This window comes from Choloepus didactylus, chromosome 15 (assembly GCF_015220235.1).
Source record: "Choloepus didactylus isolate mChoDid1 chromosome 15, mChoDid1.pri, whole genome shotgun sequence".
Classification (NCBI taxonomy): domain Eukaryota; kingdom Metazoa; phylum Chordata; class Mammalia; order Pilosa; family Megalonychidae; genus Choloepus; species Choloepus didactylus.
The window spans coordinates 21,128,648-21,147,605 of record NC_051321.1 but is presented as its reverse complement, the minus strand read 5'-3'; the positions used below and the strand labels follow the sequence as shown (position 1 = coordinate 21,147,605).

The window sequence follows — 18,958 nt, the reverse complement described above, 5'->3', positions numbered from 1 at the left end:
GACCTGCTTCAGGTCACCCAGCTGAGCCGGGACAGAACCCAGCCTTGTAATCCAGACATCACACCATGTCCCAGTGCCACCCACTGGGCTACTTTTTTCTTGTTCTCCTTGGGTGAGCTGAGCAGGGACATACCATCAGCTCCAGAGGAAGGCCCACCTGCAGGTACCTGTACACGTGAGCTTTTAGGAAGCAAAGGTGGGGTAAGGAGCCCCTTTTACCACTCTGCAGATAGCCAGTGGGTGCAAGATCTTTCAGTGGTTACCTGAGTAGTCCGTCGTCCTCTCATTATATGTTCTATACGTCTGTCCATACTTGAGTTCCCACAGCCCAAACCCTGACAGCTTCACCTGCATCCGACCATCCACCAAGCATGTGGAAGGCTTCAGGTTTCCATGGGACCCCAGGGGGCTCCTGTGGAGGTACAGCATGCCCTGGAAGAGGGAAAGGGAGCAAATGAAACAGAGCGTGAGCCACTGGACACCGCTGGAAGAAACAGAGGCAGAGAGACAGATAGAGAGAAAGACAGATAGTCCCAGAAAAGGGGTCTTGCCTGTGTCCATGTTTGTTTGTTCAAGAGCCACTAACACAGCCCCTTCTCCATGTTAACTCAAGGGGCTAAACATGGGCAGGGACATCAAAAAACAAGAAAACAGTCCCTGGACCCTCAACATGGAGCCAAGAAGTTAGGGCTACTTAAAATAAATATATCCCAGTGGTCAGACCCCTGAATTCAAATCTTAGCTCTACTGCTTAGTAGAGGGCTAGTGACTTTACCTCTGTAAGCCTCGTTTTTCTGATCAAAATGGGGGTGACAGTAATACTCATCTCATCGAGGGGTGTGAAGTTTAAATGTGATAATGCACGGGAGGCTCCAGACACGGTGCCTGGCAAATAGTAAAAGCTAAAAAGATTATCACGGAAAAAGTTGTATAGATGTAATAAACACATAAATATGTTAAATAATGTCAATAATACAATAATATGGAAATAACTCTATGTAATTAAGGACATCGTTTTATTACTTGTATATTGTTAATTATATGCTATTACCTGCACTTAACAGTCCTATTTGAGCAGCTCACAGGGAAAAGCCACAAAATGAGGAACACGGAAAAATTCTGATGTCATCCACTGGGTTCCAAGGGGGTTATATATTATTATTATATAATATAGAAAACTACATAATATATAATATTGCATAATAATAAAGTAGGATTGTATATGATGAGAGTAAAAGATGCATTTAAGCCTAGACTTTACCACTAAAGCCTCTGCAAGAAGTGCCTGCGATCTCCCTGGGCCTCTGTTTTCCGCTCTGTGAGATGAGACTGCCCAGATCCCTGCCACCCAAAGGGTGGCCACATTTCCCGGGAGTGTGGCAGAAATGCAGAATGCCAGGCCCCATGCCAGGCCCACTGAATCAGACTCTACATTTTAACAAGATCCCCATAGGCTCCAGGTGCCTGTTAGGCTCTGAGAAACCTGGCCCAGATCCATTGCTCCCAACCTTGGCTGCACATTAGAATCCCAAGAATAGCTTAAAAAGAAATACCAATTTTGTTTTTATTAGTAAAGAAAAGTACAAGGTACAGATTACACCTAGAACAAGCCAAGCAGGAGTGCTAAGAAAGTAAAAACAAGAAAGTGAGCAGGATGGGGGGAAGGGTGGTTAATTTCGGACAGCTCCCTGGAGAAGAGGGGCCCGAAGGCCCTGATGTCTATGGTCAGGGAGTAGCTTAAAGAAAGGCGTGGAGTTTAGGAGGGAAAGGATAATTGGGACAAGTCAGGTAGGAGAAGAGATTAACTTGACAAATGAGAACTATCATATTTAGAAACATGATTGGAAAGATGGATGTCTGTATTTCTCTGAAATTTCCAAGGCAGCCAAGAAGTGGTGAAATGAAGGTTAAGAAAAGGCCAACTTCTTTTCAGAAGTGAACCATAATAGTGCATGGAGCTATGGGGACCAACTGTTGTGTTGCGTGTTTTCCTCACCTTCCTCGATGGCTGTGGTGAGAGGCACTCAAACAATATTTATCCAAATTTCCAGCTTCTTGGACTTAAAGTACTGACATTAAGGCTTTATCTAGCTTGAATTGGAATCATTCCTTCTCAAAATACACTGGGAGAGAGGAGCTAAGATGGCAGCATAGAGAGGAGTGGAAGACTGTTAATCCCCCCCAGAACAATTCATAAATGACCAAAAAGCTAGTAAATAACCTGGAATAACTGCGGGGAGACAAAAGTGACTGTCCACTCACCATCCACCAACCTGAATTGGGAGGAATGCCCGAGATTGCAGCAAAAAATCTGCAAGAACTGCAGACCCGCGCTAAGAGCGGAGAGCTGAGAGCCCCTCCCTCACAGAAGCCGCGCAGTGCTAGAGAGCAGAACTCTCTCAGCCCAGCTCCAACTGGGGTTTTAATGTTAACTGCTCAATACAGACAGCAAATCCTCAACAAGCAGACAGAGGCTTTTGGTGACAACTGACCTTGGGAGAGTCGGGGGACATATCTGTCTCAGGATGGGGAGTCCAGAGGAGCAGGTGATATCTCTGGCTGATGGGTGAACCTGGGAGCTTTTCTGTCCCTTTCTCTCTCTGTGGAGAAAACCTCAACTGTTTTCAGCCTGCAGCGCTTCGGAATAAAGACAGCCTCAGCCATTTTTAAATCAAAACACTTTGATCAGCAGAGTCAGAGAAACAAAGAACTTATTGATATGCAAATGACCTCTCTGGAGGGGGCATAGCTTCCCAAGAGGAAAGGGAGGGACCCAGTTCTACTGCCTGCCTTTCCAGAACCAAACCCCAAAGCCTGGGGAAGGAGAGCCACAGGCCATACCCTCTTACACAGGCAGTGACAGGCTGACAGGTGCACCTGCCAGGCAGAAAAGCACAGGTATACCAATCATCTAAGAAAAACCATCAGGGAAACCAGATACTGAATATTACCTCCTTCTGTGACCTGAGCCTGTTCTCGTCTGGGAAACCTGATTGGGGTGGCCTAGGAGGTCAGATGCCTAGACAACAGAAAACTACAACCTACACTAAGAAAAATGAAGCTATGGCCCAAAGGGACAAACGTACATGTCAACTGAGAAACAGGAATTTAAACAACTAATGCTAAATCAATTCAAAAAGTTTAGAGAATATTTTGCAAAAGAGATAGAGGCTGTAAAGAAAACACTGGGCATACATAAGGCAGAAATTGAAAGTTCAAAAAAAACAACTAGTAGAATCTATGGAAATGAAAGGCACAACACAAGAGACGAAAGACACAATGGAAACATACAACAGTAGATCTCAAGAGGCAGAAGAAAACACTCAAGAACTGGAGAACCAAATACCTGAAAGACTACACACAAAGGAGCAGATGGAGAAAAGAATGAAAAAATATGAGCAACGACCCCGGGAACTTAAAGATGAAACAAAGTACAAGAATGTACATATCATTGGTGTCCCAGAAGGAGAAGAGAAGGGAAAAGGGGCAGAGGCAATAATAGAGGAAATAATCAATGAAAATTTCCCATCTCTTATGAATGACATAAAATTACAGATCCAAGTAGCGCAGTGTACTTCAAACAGAATAGATCAGAATAGGCCTATGATAATCAGATTATCAAATGTCAAAGACAAAGAGAGAATCCTGAAAGCAGCAAGAGAAAAGCAATCTATAACTTACAAAGGAAGCTTAATAAGACTATGTGCGGATCTCTCAGCAGAAACCATGGAGGCAAGAAGGAAGTGGTGTGATATATTTAAGATACTGAAAGAGAAAAACCACCAACCAAGAATCCTATATCCAGCAAAGCTGTCCTTCAAATATGAGGGAGAGCTCAAAATATTTTCCGACAAACAGACAATGAGAGACTTTCTGAACAAGACACCCACCCTACAGGAAATACTAAAGGGAGCACTACAGAGTGATAGGAGAAGAAAGGAGTGAGTGCTTTGGAACACAGTTTTGGGAGATAGTAGCACAGCAATGTAAGTACACTGAACAAAGATAACTATGAATACAGTTGAGAGAGGAAGGTTGGGAGCATGTGAGACACCAGAAGAAAGGAGGAAAGATAAAGAATGGGACTGTGTAACTTGGTGAAATCTAGAGTGTTCAACAATTGTGATAAAATGTACAAATATGTTCTTTTATGAGGGAGAACAAGCAAATGTCAACCTTGCAAGGTGTTAAAAATGGAGAGGCATTGGGGGAGGGATGCAATCAACGTAAACTAGAGACTGTAACTAACAGAATCATTGTATTATGCTTCTTTTAATGTAACAAAGGCAATATACCAAGGTAAATGCAGATAAGAGTTGGGGATAGGGGAGGCATGTTAGATACTTGACATTGGTGGTGTTGTCTGACTCTGTATTCTACTTTGATTTAAGGCTACTTTTCCTTTTGCTACTTCCTAGCTGTCTTTTTTTTTCCTCTTTCTTTTGCTTCTCTACCTTCTTTGACTCTCCCTTCTGCCTTGTGGAAGAAATGCAGATGCCCTTATATAGATAGTGGTGAAGGTGGTGAACACATAAATATGTGACCATACAGAGAACCATCGATTGTTTACTTAGGATGGAATGTATGGTGTGTGAACAAAACCTCCTAAAAAAAAAAAAAGGGTTGATGACAAAACCTCAAGGGCAACATACTGAGTGAAATAAGCCAGACACATAAGAACAAATATTGCAGGCTCCCACTGATAAGAACTAATTATAATATGTAAACTCATAGACACGAAATATAAGGTACCAAGATACAGGACGAGGCTTAAGAATGGGGAGTGGTTGCTTAGTATGAGCAGAATGTTCAACTAGGATGAACTTAGATGTTTGGAAATGAACAGAGGTATTGGTAGCAAGATGTGAGAATAACTAACAGTGCCGAATGGTGTGTGAATGAGGTGGAAAGGGGAAGCTCAGAGTCACATATGTCACCAGAAGGAAAGTTGGAGGTCAAAAGATGGGAATGTATAAAACTGAATCCTATGGTGGGCAATGTCCATGATTAACTTGTACAAATATTAGAAATCTCTTCCATGAACCAGAACAAATGTATGACAATACAACTAGAAGTTAATAATAGAGGGGCATATAGGGAAGAAATATATACCTATTGCGAACTATATACTACAGTTAGTAGTATTTCAACATTCTTTCATAAACAGTAACAAATGTACTATACCAACACTATGAGTCAACAATTGAGGGGAGTCGGTTAGGAATACGGGAGGATTAGAGTTTCCTTTTCTTTTCTTTTCACATTTTTCACTTTATTTCTTGTCTGGAGTAATGAAAAGTTTCTAAAAACTGAACAAAAATTAAGTGTGGTGATGGATGCACAGCTGTATGAGGGTACCAGGGGCAACTGATTGTACACTTTGGATCTTTGGATAATTGTATGGTATCTGAACAATCCCAATAAAAATTAAAAAAAAAATACACTGGGAGCTGGTAGAGAATTGAGAGTCTCCAGATTTCACAGGATACAGAGCTGTCACAGAGCCCTTTTACTTAACTAAGGCTAGCCTGGGCCTCCATCACACTTGTTTCCACCCAAGAGATTTCTGAGCTAGAGTGAAAATGCCAATGCCTCTCTAAAGGGTCTTCTGAATCCTATTTTTGTTTGTAAGTTTTAAGCACTAACTTGGGATTCAGAGTGCCGGTTGAAAGTCCATCTCCAGCACTGGCCAGCTATGTGCCCTGGGGCAGATTACCTAACAGCTTTGGGTGGTAATACCACCTACCTCAATAGAGTCACTACAGATTACAGGAGTTATGGGTCTCTATTAATAATACTGTCCAATAGAAACATAATGCAAGCCCTATGTATAATTTTAAGTTTTCCAGTAGCCACATTAAAAAAGTGAAACAGGTAAAATTAATTTAATTTATTGTATTTAACCCAATATATCAAAATCTCATTTCAACATGTAAGCAACATAAAAAATATATAAATGGTATTTTCACTTTTTTTTTTACCAAGGCTTCAAAATCCAGTGTGAATTTTATACTCATGGTACATCTCAATTTGGACTAGCCACTTTTCCAGGGCTCAACAGCCACATGTGGCTGGGAGACACCATACTGGAGAGTAAAGACCTATGCCATAGGATTGTTGGGAGAATTAAATAAGAAAATCTATGTGTTTTGGTACTAGCAATGGAGCTATCTGTGGCAGAAGTAATACTACTGCTACTTTACTAATAACTAACATTTACTGAGCACCTCTTGTGTGGAAGGCACCTCACAACAACCCTATGAGGTGGGTACTGCTGTTATCTTTATTTTATACACAGGGAAACTGAGGTTCAGATTGGTTAAGCATCATGCCTAAGGTCATCCAACCAAGTGGCAAGTGGCAGAGCCAGGGTTCAAACCCCCAAGACAACTTCTATGCTAAACTGCCTTTCATCCTTTTAATCCACCAAAGCTTCTCTTCCTTAGCAATGAATACCATTCCTGACTCAAGAGGAGATTGGTCTTATACACTCCAAAGCCTCTTTGCAGGCTGAGCCCACTGTATTGAGCTCCTTAGGGACAGGACAATGAGCCTTATTCCTCTGAGCTTGCCATGTCCAGAATTGGACCTGACCCAGCTTAGGTACCCCATCAAAATGTCTGTGGGCTTGAGATGTCAGAGTTATCTCAGAAGCTCTCTGGTATAGAGGAGGTGCTGGTCAAATCGATGTATAGAGAAGAATCGATTTTATGATTGGAATCGATTTTATGATGGTCAGAAGCACAGTCTGACTCAGAGTGTAGACCAGTGCCTGGGTTCGTGTCAAAGCCACCCATGGCAAAGTTCTAAGAGTCTGCAGAGTGACCAGTAAGCATTCTTTGCCTTATTTATTCTGCCATTTCCTGTTAGTCTTGTCCCCTTCCAAAGAATGTTGGCCAAATAATTTGGCCTTGAAGAGCTTAAATGTCCCTTTGCCCTGGATTAGCCCATTCTGTCATCAGTGACATCCTTACATGATCCCATTTCAGGAGGCAGAGATCCTTCCAAAGCAAGGTGTCGAGCTGTCCTCTGTTTCTCAGGCACTGGAGTAGGGAGTAGACTCAGTGACCTAGAGTAGGTGAGACCACCCCCTTCAAGGTACCCACTCACCCCCCACCCTAATATTCTCCAGAGAAACCTTTCAGTTAATGCTTCTTGAAAGCCAAACACCAACACTGAAAACACTAAATCTTTTAGTTATTCACACCTTGGTAATTATTTAGTAGCTTGCTTCTCACATCCAGTATAAATGATATCAACTCTTTTGATTGGGGCAGGACACTAATAATTGGCATCTAGAATACTTCCCCGGGTTTGGTGGGTAAGATACGGGACTGAAGGGAAGGAGAGAGGAGTCCAGAGTGGAAAGGAGGCCGCATCAGATCCTCCCATTTTACCACCATTCCATGGCCACTTAAAAATTGCATAGGTACATTTCTTGATGGTTGCTTTATTTTTCCCTCTAGCTAGATTTAAAGCCATTCAAAGCTGGAAACAAGTCTTTGCTTTCCTACCAAAGTGTACCCTAAACAGAAGCTCAATAAAGTTTTACTGAAATAACAACAGTGGTGGCTCAGGGTTGCCCATGGAGACCCAACCATGAGAGGTTTCTGTTTGTCTACCCTGCTTGGTAACAATATGCTGGCTTCCCATAAAAGCCCAGAAAATCAAAGTCTCGCAAGGCCATTAAGACAGTCCTTAGAAACAAGAGCAATAAAATCCTTGAAGAAGAAAAGCCCTTTGACGTCAACAAGGCCAACCTCATTCATTATACCCACATGGAGGTTAAGGTCCACAGAGGGGAAATAGCCTGCCAAAGTCCCTCAGCAAGACAGTGGCCCAATATTCCAAGGATGGGACTCCAGGACTCCAAGAAGGCAGGTGTCAAGTTTCACCCTTGTACCCCTCTCTACGCCTAGGCAGGGCCTTCTCCACAGGAGCCTCTTGGCACTTCTTTGTGGATGGACTGTCGACTGACAGATAACAACTAGCCCTTGCCCTGCTGCCCATGTGGCAGGCTGAGGGCCTCCTCCCAGGTCATTGGCTTAGTCCCCTCTGGCAGTAAAAGCACACACAGCAAACTCAGAAAGAGCAGCTGGATTTTAGCCCAAGTTGAGGGAGCAGCCCAGGATGCTGGTCAATACTGACACAGCCCAATAACACAGCTCATCTCCTCAACTCCACTCCTGCCCCCTCCAGCCCTCATTGCCAGCAGCTGCACAGCTGGATGGCGGCCCTTTGAGACAATGAGTCATCTTGGACTTTCAGATCTAACTACCATCTCTCAGCATGCCCTCTGCCTGCGTGGCTACAAGCAGGAAGGGACCTCTCTCCACCTCTCCTTGAATTGCCCTTCCCAGCCGCTGAAGGGTCTCTAGATATTTGACTGAGTCCTTCCTATTGCGCAAGATGAAAGCAATCTTCAGTTCCTGCCATTGAAGGGCTTCCTACTTCCTACATAGTGGTTAAATGTGTAGGACACCAAACTGCCTAGGTTTGAATCCCAGCTCTACCATTTAGTAGCTATGAGAACTTGGGCAAGTTGTAAACTCTCCTTGCTTCATTTTCCCATCTGTGGAGTGGAAACAATAATAAATCTACCTCATATTTTCTTGTGAGAATTAAATGAGTTAAGATATACAAAGTGCTAGAAAGCACTTGGCCCAAAGTAAACACTAAATATATTTTAGCTGCTGCTTCTGCTGTTGTGTCGTTGTCGTCTTCTTCTTTGCAGCAACCTCAGCCCCCTTTGCTAAAGTCAAGTTCTGCCTGCTTATGCACCCTCTTGGATCTGCATTCATTGCCCACCTCTCACTTAGGTCAGCAGCCTTGTGGTTACTGTGGCACTGATCCCCACTTTCTGGGGAAAGGGATCAGGGATTAGGAAGAAGGGAGCTGTTTTAGTAATCTGCCTCCCCAGCTCACTTCATAGTCTAAGAGTTAGATTCTCTTTGGGGTACAAAGTCCCCAGAATGTAAGCACCCTGCTCTTCCCTAATTGGGTCAGCCCAGCATCCATTCCAACTTTAGAGTAAAATACTTTCTTCTTTCAAAATTTGCTTGAAATCAGGGAGGGAGAAAAACTGGGAGAATCTGATTAAAGTGGTAGATTTTAGAGCTGGAATCACTTTGTAAAGAAGATTTAAGGAGGGCCAGAGATTTCAGGAAAAAAATTCTAATCCAATTCAAGAACTCTATGGTATCTGTTCATTAAATGAGATTATGTTATACTCACATTGACTATGTCATATGCAAATGAGAGTTTGAATATCCAGTCCATTTCAATATCTGAGTTTCTCAAGACATCCTGAAAAATAGTTATTCAAACTATCAGTGACAACCTGGAGCACTATATGCTTCATAGGTTGAATGGATTTGATACTAATACATCAGATATTTTTGGCCAGAACTAATACAACCTGAGGCCGAGTATCTAAATCTAGAGATCAGAAATCTTTCCATGATCACTGTCCCTAAGTTGACTTGAGACTGAGAAAATACGCAGTCTTGTGTTTTACATACATGCCCTCGTTCCTGACATAAAGTCCATCACCATAAGCTGTGTGTAGGACAGGCCCAGGAATGCAATTCAAGTAGTTTTTGTCATCTTAGGAGATGAAACCAAGCTCAGGCAGTTTCCATCCCAAACAAAGAAAAAGATACTGAGCAACTCGACTGCTAATTTAATCTCCTGGAGATGGCCCTACAAGATAATTCAGGTCTTGGGATGAACAGGCAAAAGCATTGCTAAGATTCCTTGTTAGTTGTTGCCAATTAAATCTGAGGTAAGATTTACTATTTTGCTTACCTTAAGACTTCCTTTTTTGCAATACTGGGTGACAATGCAGATGGGAGGTTCTGTGCAAATACCAAAGAAAGGAACAATGTTTTCATGCCTTAATTCACACATCTGAAAATAATAATGGTAATGATAGTTCAGGTTAATAGAGTGTGTCCTCCATGCTGGGGATCTATGCTATGTGCTTTGCGTAATTCCTCTCATTTAATTCTCACAAATGATTCTGTGAGATAAGAACTATTGCTGCCCTATTTTACATTTGAGAAAACTGATGGTCCAAAGGTAAAGTAACTTATCGAAGATCATATCGCTTTCAAGTGGCAGAGCTGGGAATGTAAACCCAGGCAGTCTGCCTCCAGCAAATAAACCATAGACAAGATCGAAGTCTAACCTTAACTATGGGGATTAACTGAACCAAGTGGACTGGCTCTGCTTCCCTGGGTTTATGGCTGCTGACGCCAATGTGTGGGCCATGGCAGATCATGGATGTGGAACAAGAAGTCAGATCCCATGAACTTGACTCTCTGCAAGGACCGGGTTGAAGGCAAGTGAGTGGCCATCACAGATACAGAGGATTAAGGGCCGGAATTAAGGCCAGGAAGAATTAAGGGAAGAACCCAGTCTTCACTCAGGTGCCTGGTTCAGGAGAGAGGGCCTGAGATCCAAAGCCTGGGCTGTTGGTGGAGATGCAAGGGAAGGGAAGCAGCTTCCGGCTGTTATCTTCACAGGTGGGAACCGGAAGCTGGCAGAGGAGGGGCGGCCAGGGGCAGAGGGCAGCACTGCTTTTTCTCTTGCCCAAGAGGGCAGTGGCCTCACCAGCCGGATTTCCTGCAGAACAGACAGCTTCCTAACCCTGGCTTCTGCTCGGTCACCAACATAGCGAATGGCCACTTGGTTTCCCTGGAACCAGAGACAAAGTTGAATGTTATTAACCCAGAACAATCCAGAGAAAGCTCACCCAGGAAAGCAGGAAGACTAGCAAGAAATCCACTTATGAAAGGAATTATCAAACTCCTCACCTTCCAAACCAACCCCTGTGGTTGGCCCTTTGCTGTGTCCAGGCACTGTGCTGGGTGCTTAACATGTAAGATCTCATTTAATTGGCATCACAGCCCTGCAAGGTGGGTTTGATTAGCTCATTTGCAGATGGGATCACTGAGATTAGGTAACTGGCCCAAGGTCACATAATCGTGGATAGTACAGCAAGAATTTGAACATCTGACCCCAAGAGTATACTCTTTCTATTATACAATCATGTCCCAATATCGTTTGGAGGAAATAATGAGTTGAGGACATAGTTTAAGTCAGGAGCCAGTTGTCTGATTCAAAGCCCAGCTCTACCACTTGCTACCTGTGTAACCTCAAACAAGTGATTTAACTTCTCCAAACCTCCATTTCCTCACTGCAAGATAAGGAATAAAAATAATACCTATGTTATAGAAAGGATTGCAAGGATTAAATGAGTTAAAATATGTAACACGGTTAACTCAAAGCCTGGCACATATTAAGTTTTAAGTAAATGGCATCTCTTCCTGTTATTATCTATTGACTCTACTTTTAGAGAGTGACAATCACCACAAAACATACAACAATGTGGAAAGAGCTGGGTAGAAGAGAGAACCTGTGCACAAAAGAAGATAAACTTCAGTATGTGTTAAATATCAACCCAACATCTGCCATTGGGCAGTGTGGGATTAACAGCCACAGATGCAGGACCATGAGGGGACGATGATCCTATGGGATAAAGGAAAGGCCTTTGGAAGAAGTGATCAAGCTGAAACATGAAGGAAAAGAAGATTCCAGATGGGGTGGGGGAAGGGAGAGCAGGCATGGCTTGTCAGAAGATGATCTATACATGGTATAATCAGAAGACCAATTTGATACGCATAGGATTTATTCCAGAAAAAAAAGAATAAAAGGAGGTTGGGGCTAGGTGGTAGAAAGCCTTGAGTCCCTTGTTCAGGAGTTTGAACACTGTAGCCCCATGACAATGAAGTGGGTAAGCCAGCGATGGTGTTTGGGGCAGGCAGGGAAACACGTTTGGGGAAGTCAACCAGGCGGTGGTGGGCATGGCAGATGCACGGCCTCCTTCTCCAAATGGCCAATGGATCACAACATCTAGTTGTGAATGGTGGGTCTTATGATATTTGGTAATATCCCAAGAGGTTCTTGTAGTTTGAAAGCTGAAGCAAGTAAACATTTAGGGGAAAAAAAAAAGTACTGTTTGCATAGAGGATGCTTTGGCTCTAATCTTTGCTAACTGCAATTTAGAGCAAGGAGCAATTCTTCCCTTGCTTGGAACTCTCTGCCCTATGCTCAGGGACCTCAATTTTAAATAATAAATACAGATTTTTTTCTTCTTTACTTAACTTTCCCCCAGGGGACTTGAACTTCTGAAGGACTGCTAAGCACCAGTGGCTAAAAGGGCCCAGGGTGTAGGAAGGAGGGTGAGCAAGGACAGGTGGGAACTAAGATCCAGGTTTCAGCAGCTGCCACTATTTACAGAGCAGAAGCACCAGTACCCACGACTGATTAATCATTGCTAACTACCAAGGATAAATAATCCATGCTCCCCCTGTGCTGTCCAGTAATGTAGCCACTAGCCACATGGGGCTATTTAAATTTATTAAAATTAAATAAAATTAAAAATCCAGTTCCTTAGTCAAACTAGTGTTCAAGATCCACATGTGGCTAGTGGCTGCCATAGAGGACAGTACAGATTTAGAATATTTCCATATTCATAGAAAGTTCTATTAGGTAGGCAGAGCTGAGTCTAGACCAGAATATTTGCTACTCAAGATGTGCTCATGGACCAGCAAGATGGGAATCACCTGGGAGTTTATTAGAAATGCACAATCTGGGGCCCCATCCCAGACCTATTGAAACAGAATCTGCATTTCAGCAAGATCCCTAGATGATTCATATGCACGTTATGTCTGAAGAAGCACCAGTCTAGAGCCACAGCACCAGCTTGACTTTTGCTTGGAGAAGTTCTCCTATTCAGAATGCCCTGCCTGACAGCAAGGGCACGTGAACAGGACAGAGACACACACCGAGCCCGACATCCAGCCATCTCGCCATCAGAAGTACCTGGTAAAGCCCCAGTGAGGCAAAAAAGAGCTCTTCCCCTGACTGGCTCTTGACAAAGGAGCTGAGGTCCCCAGAAATCATCACACTCGATGCAGTACTGTTGTCCTCCCTCGACCCAGGTAAGCCTCTCTGTGATGGCTGTAAAAAAGGATACAATTCATTTGCTCTCAGTAGCATGGTCAAGGATGGAAGGGACTGTGCAATTTATAGATGAGAAAACTGAGGGCCAAGATCACAGTTAACAAATGGGAGAGCCAGGACTTGAAACCTGATCTCTCTGACCAGAGGTGATAGCTCCTAACTGCCACTCGCATATCACACTTTGCATCTGTGCCACAAAGGACAGTGGGATGTTAATGGTTAAGAGGGCAGACTCTGCGGTCAGACTGCTCAGATTCCTAAATGAACATCTAACCATGTTCTACCTCTCTGTTTAAAACACCCAGTGCCTCCTCAACACCTAGAGAAGAAGTTTAAACAGAGGAACTCTGTTTTTTCAAAAGGGATCTTCCATGGAACCCTAATGTAGAAACCAGATAGATCAAAACAGAGCTGCTTTGGTCGATGAGGGAAAAGGAAGGCTCAGAATCCTCTAGGCTCAGGCTCCTCCCCACCTATACCCCACTCCCACCCCAGTAAATCCTTCACCCCAACACTTGCCCAAAGTCCCAGAATCCTGTGCACAGAATACCAATGCATCCCAATCTCCTGCTCTTAGCCCCTGATAGCCTTCTTCATTTGGTGCCCACCAAGGATCTCAGCCCCACTCCCACATCCTAGTAAATCCTCGGCTACTTTGCTCCTTTTCATTATCTAGCAAACCTACTCTCTCCCAGATGTCACCTCCTCTCTGAAGCCTTCCTGATGCCGAAACATTTAACCCCTCAATCTGCAGGGCTTCCACCTCACCCTGTAGACCCCTCTTTGAGCACTTGCCTCCATCTGAAGGCATCTCATCTGTGGTTGCATGCTTGGCACTATGCTTGGGCTGCAGTAGAAGTTCAACAAACGTTTGTTGAGCAAATGAGCCTTATTGAACTAGTCATCAGTGGATTAAAGGAGTTAATGTGGTTCTGAAAATAACTAAATGCTCCCAGGAGACAGAGGTAGCATTTAAGCAGGATATATGGGTTCCTGCACCCACAGAACTGAGGGGAACTTTAGAGACTACCTAGGAATCTTTATGGATTCAGAGGCCGAGAGAGGTGAAATGATGTTCCCAGAGAGACTCTTGTGGCACAAGAACTCAGGTCTTGAGACTTTCTGCTAAGTGCTGGTTGTATAAATGAGCCCGCCGCCTGCTCCCATGAGCTCCCAGGTGAGGTCCCTTCCACAGATTGCCAGCAGCAAGCAGGGAAGAGCAGGTCTGGGCCAGGTGTGGCCTCACCTTATTCTGGGGCAGAATGGTGATGTCCTCATAATTGATTTGCCACCAGAAGTCTTTATTTTGCCTCTGCAGTTTTCCCTTCTGCATCCTTAAAATCACACCTACACTGGCAGCAACCACGATGGTAATCAGGAGCGTCAGCGTGAGAATCACAGCAGTCACACCTGGTGGGTAGAGACATGGAATTAGACAGGCCTGCCCAAGAGCAGGAGTAAGTGCATGCCTGCCCTGCCTTGCCCTGTCAAGCAGATGCCCCAAAGGCTGCTCAGTGTGGGGCTGGGTTAGGACACTCTCAGTCCACTCAGACTTCATCTCTTCTAGGGATACCCTCATGACACCCCTCCAGCTTCCACACAACCTTCCATGGTAGAGAAATAATAATGATGATTTCTAAAACCACCACCACCACCTTTCATCAAACATCTGCTATGTGCTCTCCTTAGGGTTATCCTCTAGGCATGATCTGTCTAAGTCCATGGCCTGGGGTCCTAAAACGTGGCAATGCTCCCCCTGCCCCAACTCTTTCTACCTCCCTAGAAACGAAGTTCCTGAGCCAGGTTTCCCTAGAGTTCTCAATAGGTCAGGGAGGCAGTTTGGCCCCATAGGGCACTTTGGCAATGTCTGGAGACATTTTTGGTTGTTACAACTAGAGGGATGCTACTGGCATGTAGGGCTCAGAGGCCAGGGATGCAGCTAAACATCCTACAAGCCACAGGACAAAACCCTCTCACCAAACACCTAAGAATTATCTGGCTGCAAATGTCAACAGTGCTGCTGTTGAGAGTCCCTGCCCTGGAGAATCCTGCCCTACCAACTTCTCCAAACAGCCATACTTGCCTGTAAAAGCAGGCTTGGTTTCACAGAGCTCATTGTAGAACCCACAGCCAGGTCTATTTATTATTACTTGGGTCCAAGTAATATTGGAGGAATTCCCCACGGGCCTTAAAAAAAAAAAAAGACAGTAAAAGGTCAGTGCCCACTCAAATTATTCTAGTTGTCTCTCCCTCAGGTGTGGCAAGGGCAACTGAAACACATATGTAATTTGCAAAAAGCAGGCCTTGGACTCAATTCAAACTGCTGCTGATCCACCCAATTTTCCCCTCAATAGGCGAGGGAGGCAGTTTGGCCCAGTAGGGGTCTTTGGCAATGTCTGGAGACATTTTTGGTTGTTACAAATAGAGGGAAAAGCAATATCTTTTTGCTGGGGAGAATACCTGACTCAATCTTTTCATTTAAATTCTATCTCTTTCAGTTTAAAAGATGCTATACCAATTCGCCATCATTGCTGGGATTTCTACCCATGTTTGATGTAGGCAAATTTTGTTATATAGCATCTTGACATTGCACAGGCCAAACCACAGTGAACCATTACGATACATTAAAATTCCACAAGGGTAAGGGAGGGGGGTGAGAGTCTTAAATGCAATCTGAATTGGGGTGATAGCATTGGGGACAAGTAGAAATTGAATTAAGTTTTAGATTTCCTTTTTTTTTTTTTTTTTTTAACTGGCTTTTATAATTTATTAGTTCACAAATGTTCAGTTCTAAGGCCATGAAAATGTCCCAATTAGGGCATCAATAGGATGATACCTTCTCTGAAGAAAGGCCGATGGCTTCTGGGGTTTCTCTGTCACATGGGAAGGCACTTGGCCAGAGTCTGCAGGTCGTCTCCCATGTTTAGCTTCTGGTTTCTGTGGCTTTCTCCAAAAAGTCTCTGGGCTTCTGCCTTAGCTTCTCTCTCTTAGCTTCTCTCTTAGCTTCTCCAGAGGATAAACTCTGGATTACATATTTTAGCTTCTCTGAGCTCTCTTCAGAATGTCTCTGCCATTTATCCTCTCATAGGGGACTCCAGCAAGGCTATGAAGACCCACTCTGAATGGGCGGGGTCACACCTCCATGGAAATATTCTAATCAAAAGGTCCCACCCACCAGTGGGTGGGTCACATCTCCATGGAAACAACCTAATCAAGTGGTCCCACCCCCATTTAGATTTCCTTTTAGTTTTCTAATTGATTTATAGCTGAAAGAACAAATTCAGGTTTTCCCAGGGATTCCTGGTTATTCGGAGCCCAGAACAAGCAATGAGGTCCTAGAGTGCTCGTGTCTCATCTGTTTTGGAGTCAGAGTTTCTGACTGCCAACTCTTTGTGGGGGCACTATGCTCCATCACCCCCTCTGGGTTCAGAGCCTTTCCACCAACAAACAAGAAACCCTGAGCAAAGAAACACCCAAGAGGGATTCCTGGGCGGGAACATTACAGAAGGCTGAGACCCCTGTGGAGGTGAAGTTAGGGGGTTCTTGGAACTAAACTGGAGTCTGAAGGGGCCAAACCACACCCACAGTCAAGGGCAAGATGCCCTTTAAGGCCAAATTCAAGCTTTATGAGTTCAGTGGACAACTCGGCATATTCTAGGAACTGGATCCCAGACTGGCTGGGAAGTATCCCCTCACGCCCAGCAGGACGCCCACCCCTACCCCAGGTCTCTTCCTCCAGTGAAATGTCACACAGGTACCTGACTTCTTTCTGATCACTGTCATAATGAAGAAAGGGAAGAAAAGCAGGCCCATTTCCAGATTTCTGTAGGGCATAGACCAAATAATCCATGTGCCTTTCTCCCTGGGAGTCGACAGACACGGGGCCAGTGATTCCTGGAAAGAGAGAAGATTGCACAAGGTAAGGAGGACAAAGAGAAACTCGTGGGCTTCGAATGCCAACCTGCTGGCTCAAATCAGCAGAATACTCCCCCATCCCTGCTAAAATAGCCATTAACACCCGGGCGTGAGGTTTTTGCCATTTGAGAGTCAAGGTGGGGAGGAAGGTTGTTGCGAGGCTGCACCCGGTGGGGCTCAAGGCCACATCAAGAAGCAGAAGTGTTTTATTAGACCCATGCTGGGCCCATCCAGCATCAAAAAGAAAAGAGAAAAAGAAAGAAAAAAAAAAGCTCTTTCCAATTAATTTCCTCTGAAATTCCAGATTTATGTTTCCTGCCAACAAGCAGAAGATCTGACAACAGGAGGCCAGTATTTGGCAGTTGCTGAGGAGCAGCTATTCCTTCCAGAAGGGGGCCCAGCCCTACCAGGCCATCTACCTCCTTGCCCGCCGTGCCCTCCAACACCGCCAGGCCCCCGGGGCACGAGCTCTAGAGCTTTGTTCTCAGGCGGGTCCTTCTCCCCTGGTTTTGGCTTTGTGCAGAGGCAATGGTCAGCTGCTTAGTTCCACTCCAGTCTGTTCTTTATTCTTGCTTAGCATGTGTTAAACGCCACCCACAAAGGAACAAATCAGAGACCTGAGAGGAGTAACGTGCAGCTCCCCCAGACCCTACTTAATGCACGTGGACTTAGCTCTGATGTGTTCCCATTAGGAACGTGACGCAAAACTACCATCTATTAAGCACTTACATGTACCTGGCACTGTGGTCATGGAGATTTGACAGGTCTAGTCCCAGCTACCCTGAAAAGGAGGCACCATCATCAGCTCCTAACAAGCAAGGCTGGGGGACACAGACTCCCTGAGTTTCCAGAGCCAGGAAGAGGCAGAGTGGGGACTCAGACCCAGCTCTGTTGGGCCCAAGCACCACCAGAGGCCTCCCCGCTGGACCTTTGCAGCTTTCTGGGCAGAGCAGGCTAAATCCACCATGACAGCAGGGAGCTGATCTTAGAGCAACAGCCCCGAGTTCAGAGAACCCAGCAGCAGTCAAAGCCCTCACCCTGCAGTGCCGTCTGGCTGGAAGCTCTCATCGCGCGGACCAGCTGCCGCCCATCCCGGAAATCGCTTCCTGCCCTGATCATCTCCTTCACGGTCTGAGCGTAGAGCAGGATGGCGTCATGCAGGTAGGCAGCATAAGGGCTCACCTGCAAAAAGGACAGCAAACGGGGCTTGGGAAGGCCCGTGTCCTCCCATTGCTCGGCTGGGAGCACTCTGCTTCCACTCACAGGAGTCCTTCACCCTTTCTGCCCTGTTTCCCCAATTAGATCACATGGTTCCTCAGGTCAGGGACAGCCCTGGAGGCCATAGCCTGAAGGTGGAATGATTAAATGAAAGAGCGTGGATGTTGGAGTCAGGAAGACGGGTTCAAATCCTGACCCTGCCACTTCCTGGCTGTGAGTCCTGAGGTAAGTTCCATCACCTCTCTGCTTCTCAGCCCCCTCCTTTATGAAATGCAGATTAAACCACCTGTCATAGTGAGTATAAAGATGGCTAAATGAGGCAGATAGTTAAAAGAGCTGACATTTCGTAGATGGCTCCCCAAATAGTCATTGATCAATCACCGTGTCTTGTGTGTAGGAGTCCACAGTTGTCCCCTCATTCCTGATTGAAGCCCCTGTCATCATCACCTCTGGGCTTGGCTCCAGCTCTGGCCAATGGTCTCTCTACACAAAATTTTTTGCAGGAGCCAAATATTTTGCCTCATCCTCAGACATACTCAGATCCCCGCCAGCTGCTAATCTCTCTCCTGACTGCTTCTCCATGTTCCAGCCCCTCTGCTGGCCTGGGCCTGCCCTAGCTCCACCTCCCCGGGGTCTCTGTTCTGGTCTTCATCCTGGCATCCTCCTAGGAAACGAAACTGTCATGGTCTGAGCACCCACCAGGCTCTGTTCTCGTACCTTCAGGTACCACATGCTATTAGAAACTCCAAACCATAGCTTGGATGGAAGACGCCATTATCAGTTCCATTTTACAGAT

General features: G+C 45.0%; 1 protein-coding gene across 3 annotated transcripts in view; it reads right to left on the bottom strand.

The window, feature by feature from the left end:
- Positions 1-18,368, bottom strand: part of LOC119510415 (guanylate cyclase 2G-like) — a 41,678-nt gene extending 23,310 nt beyond the window's left edge. For all 3 annotated transcript variants that reach the window (XM_037804698.1, XM_037804697.1, XM_037804699.1), the window contains exons 1-9: positions 17,982-18,368; positions 16,788-16,923; positions 15,113-15,216; positions 14,276-14,439; positions 12,889-13,026; positions 10,615-10,698; positions 9,808-9,909; positions 9,235-9,306; positions 264-432 (exon numbers count right to left, since the gene is read on the bottom strand). In XM_037804698.1, coding sequence (XP_037660626.1) covers positions 264-432; positions 9,235-9,306; positions 9,808-9,909; positions 10,615-10,698; positions 12,889-13,026; positions 14,276-14,439; positions 15,113-15,216; positions 16,788-16,923; positions 17,982-18,063 — 1,051 coding nt within the window. In that variant the 5' untranslated portion in view covers positions 18,064-18,368. The remainder of the gene's footprint in view (positions 1-263; positions 433-9,234; positions 9,307-9,807; positions 9,910-10,614; positions 10,699-12,888; positions 13,027-14,275; positions 14,440-15,112; positions 15,217-16,787; positions 16,924-17,981) is intronic.
- Positions 18,369-18,958: the final 590 nt, after the last annotated feature.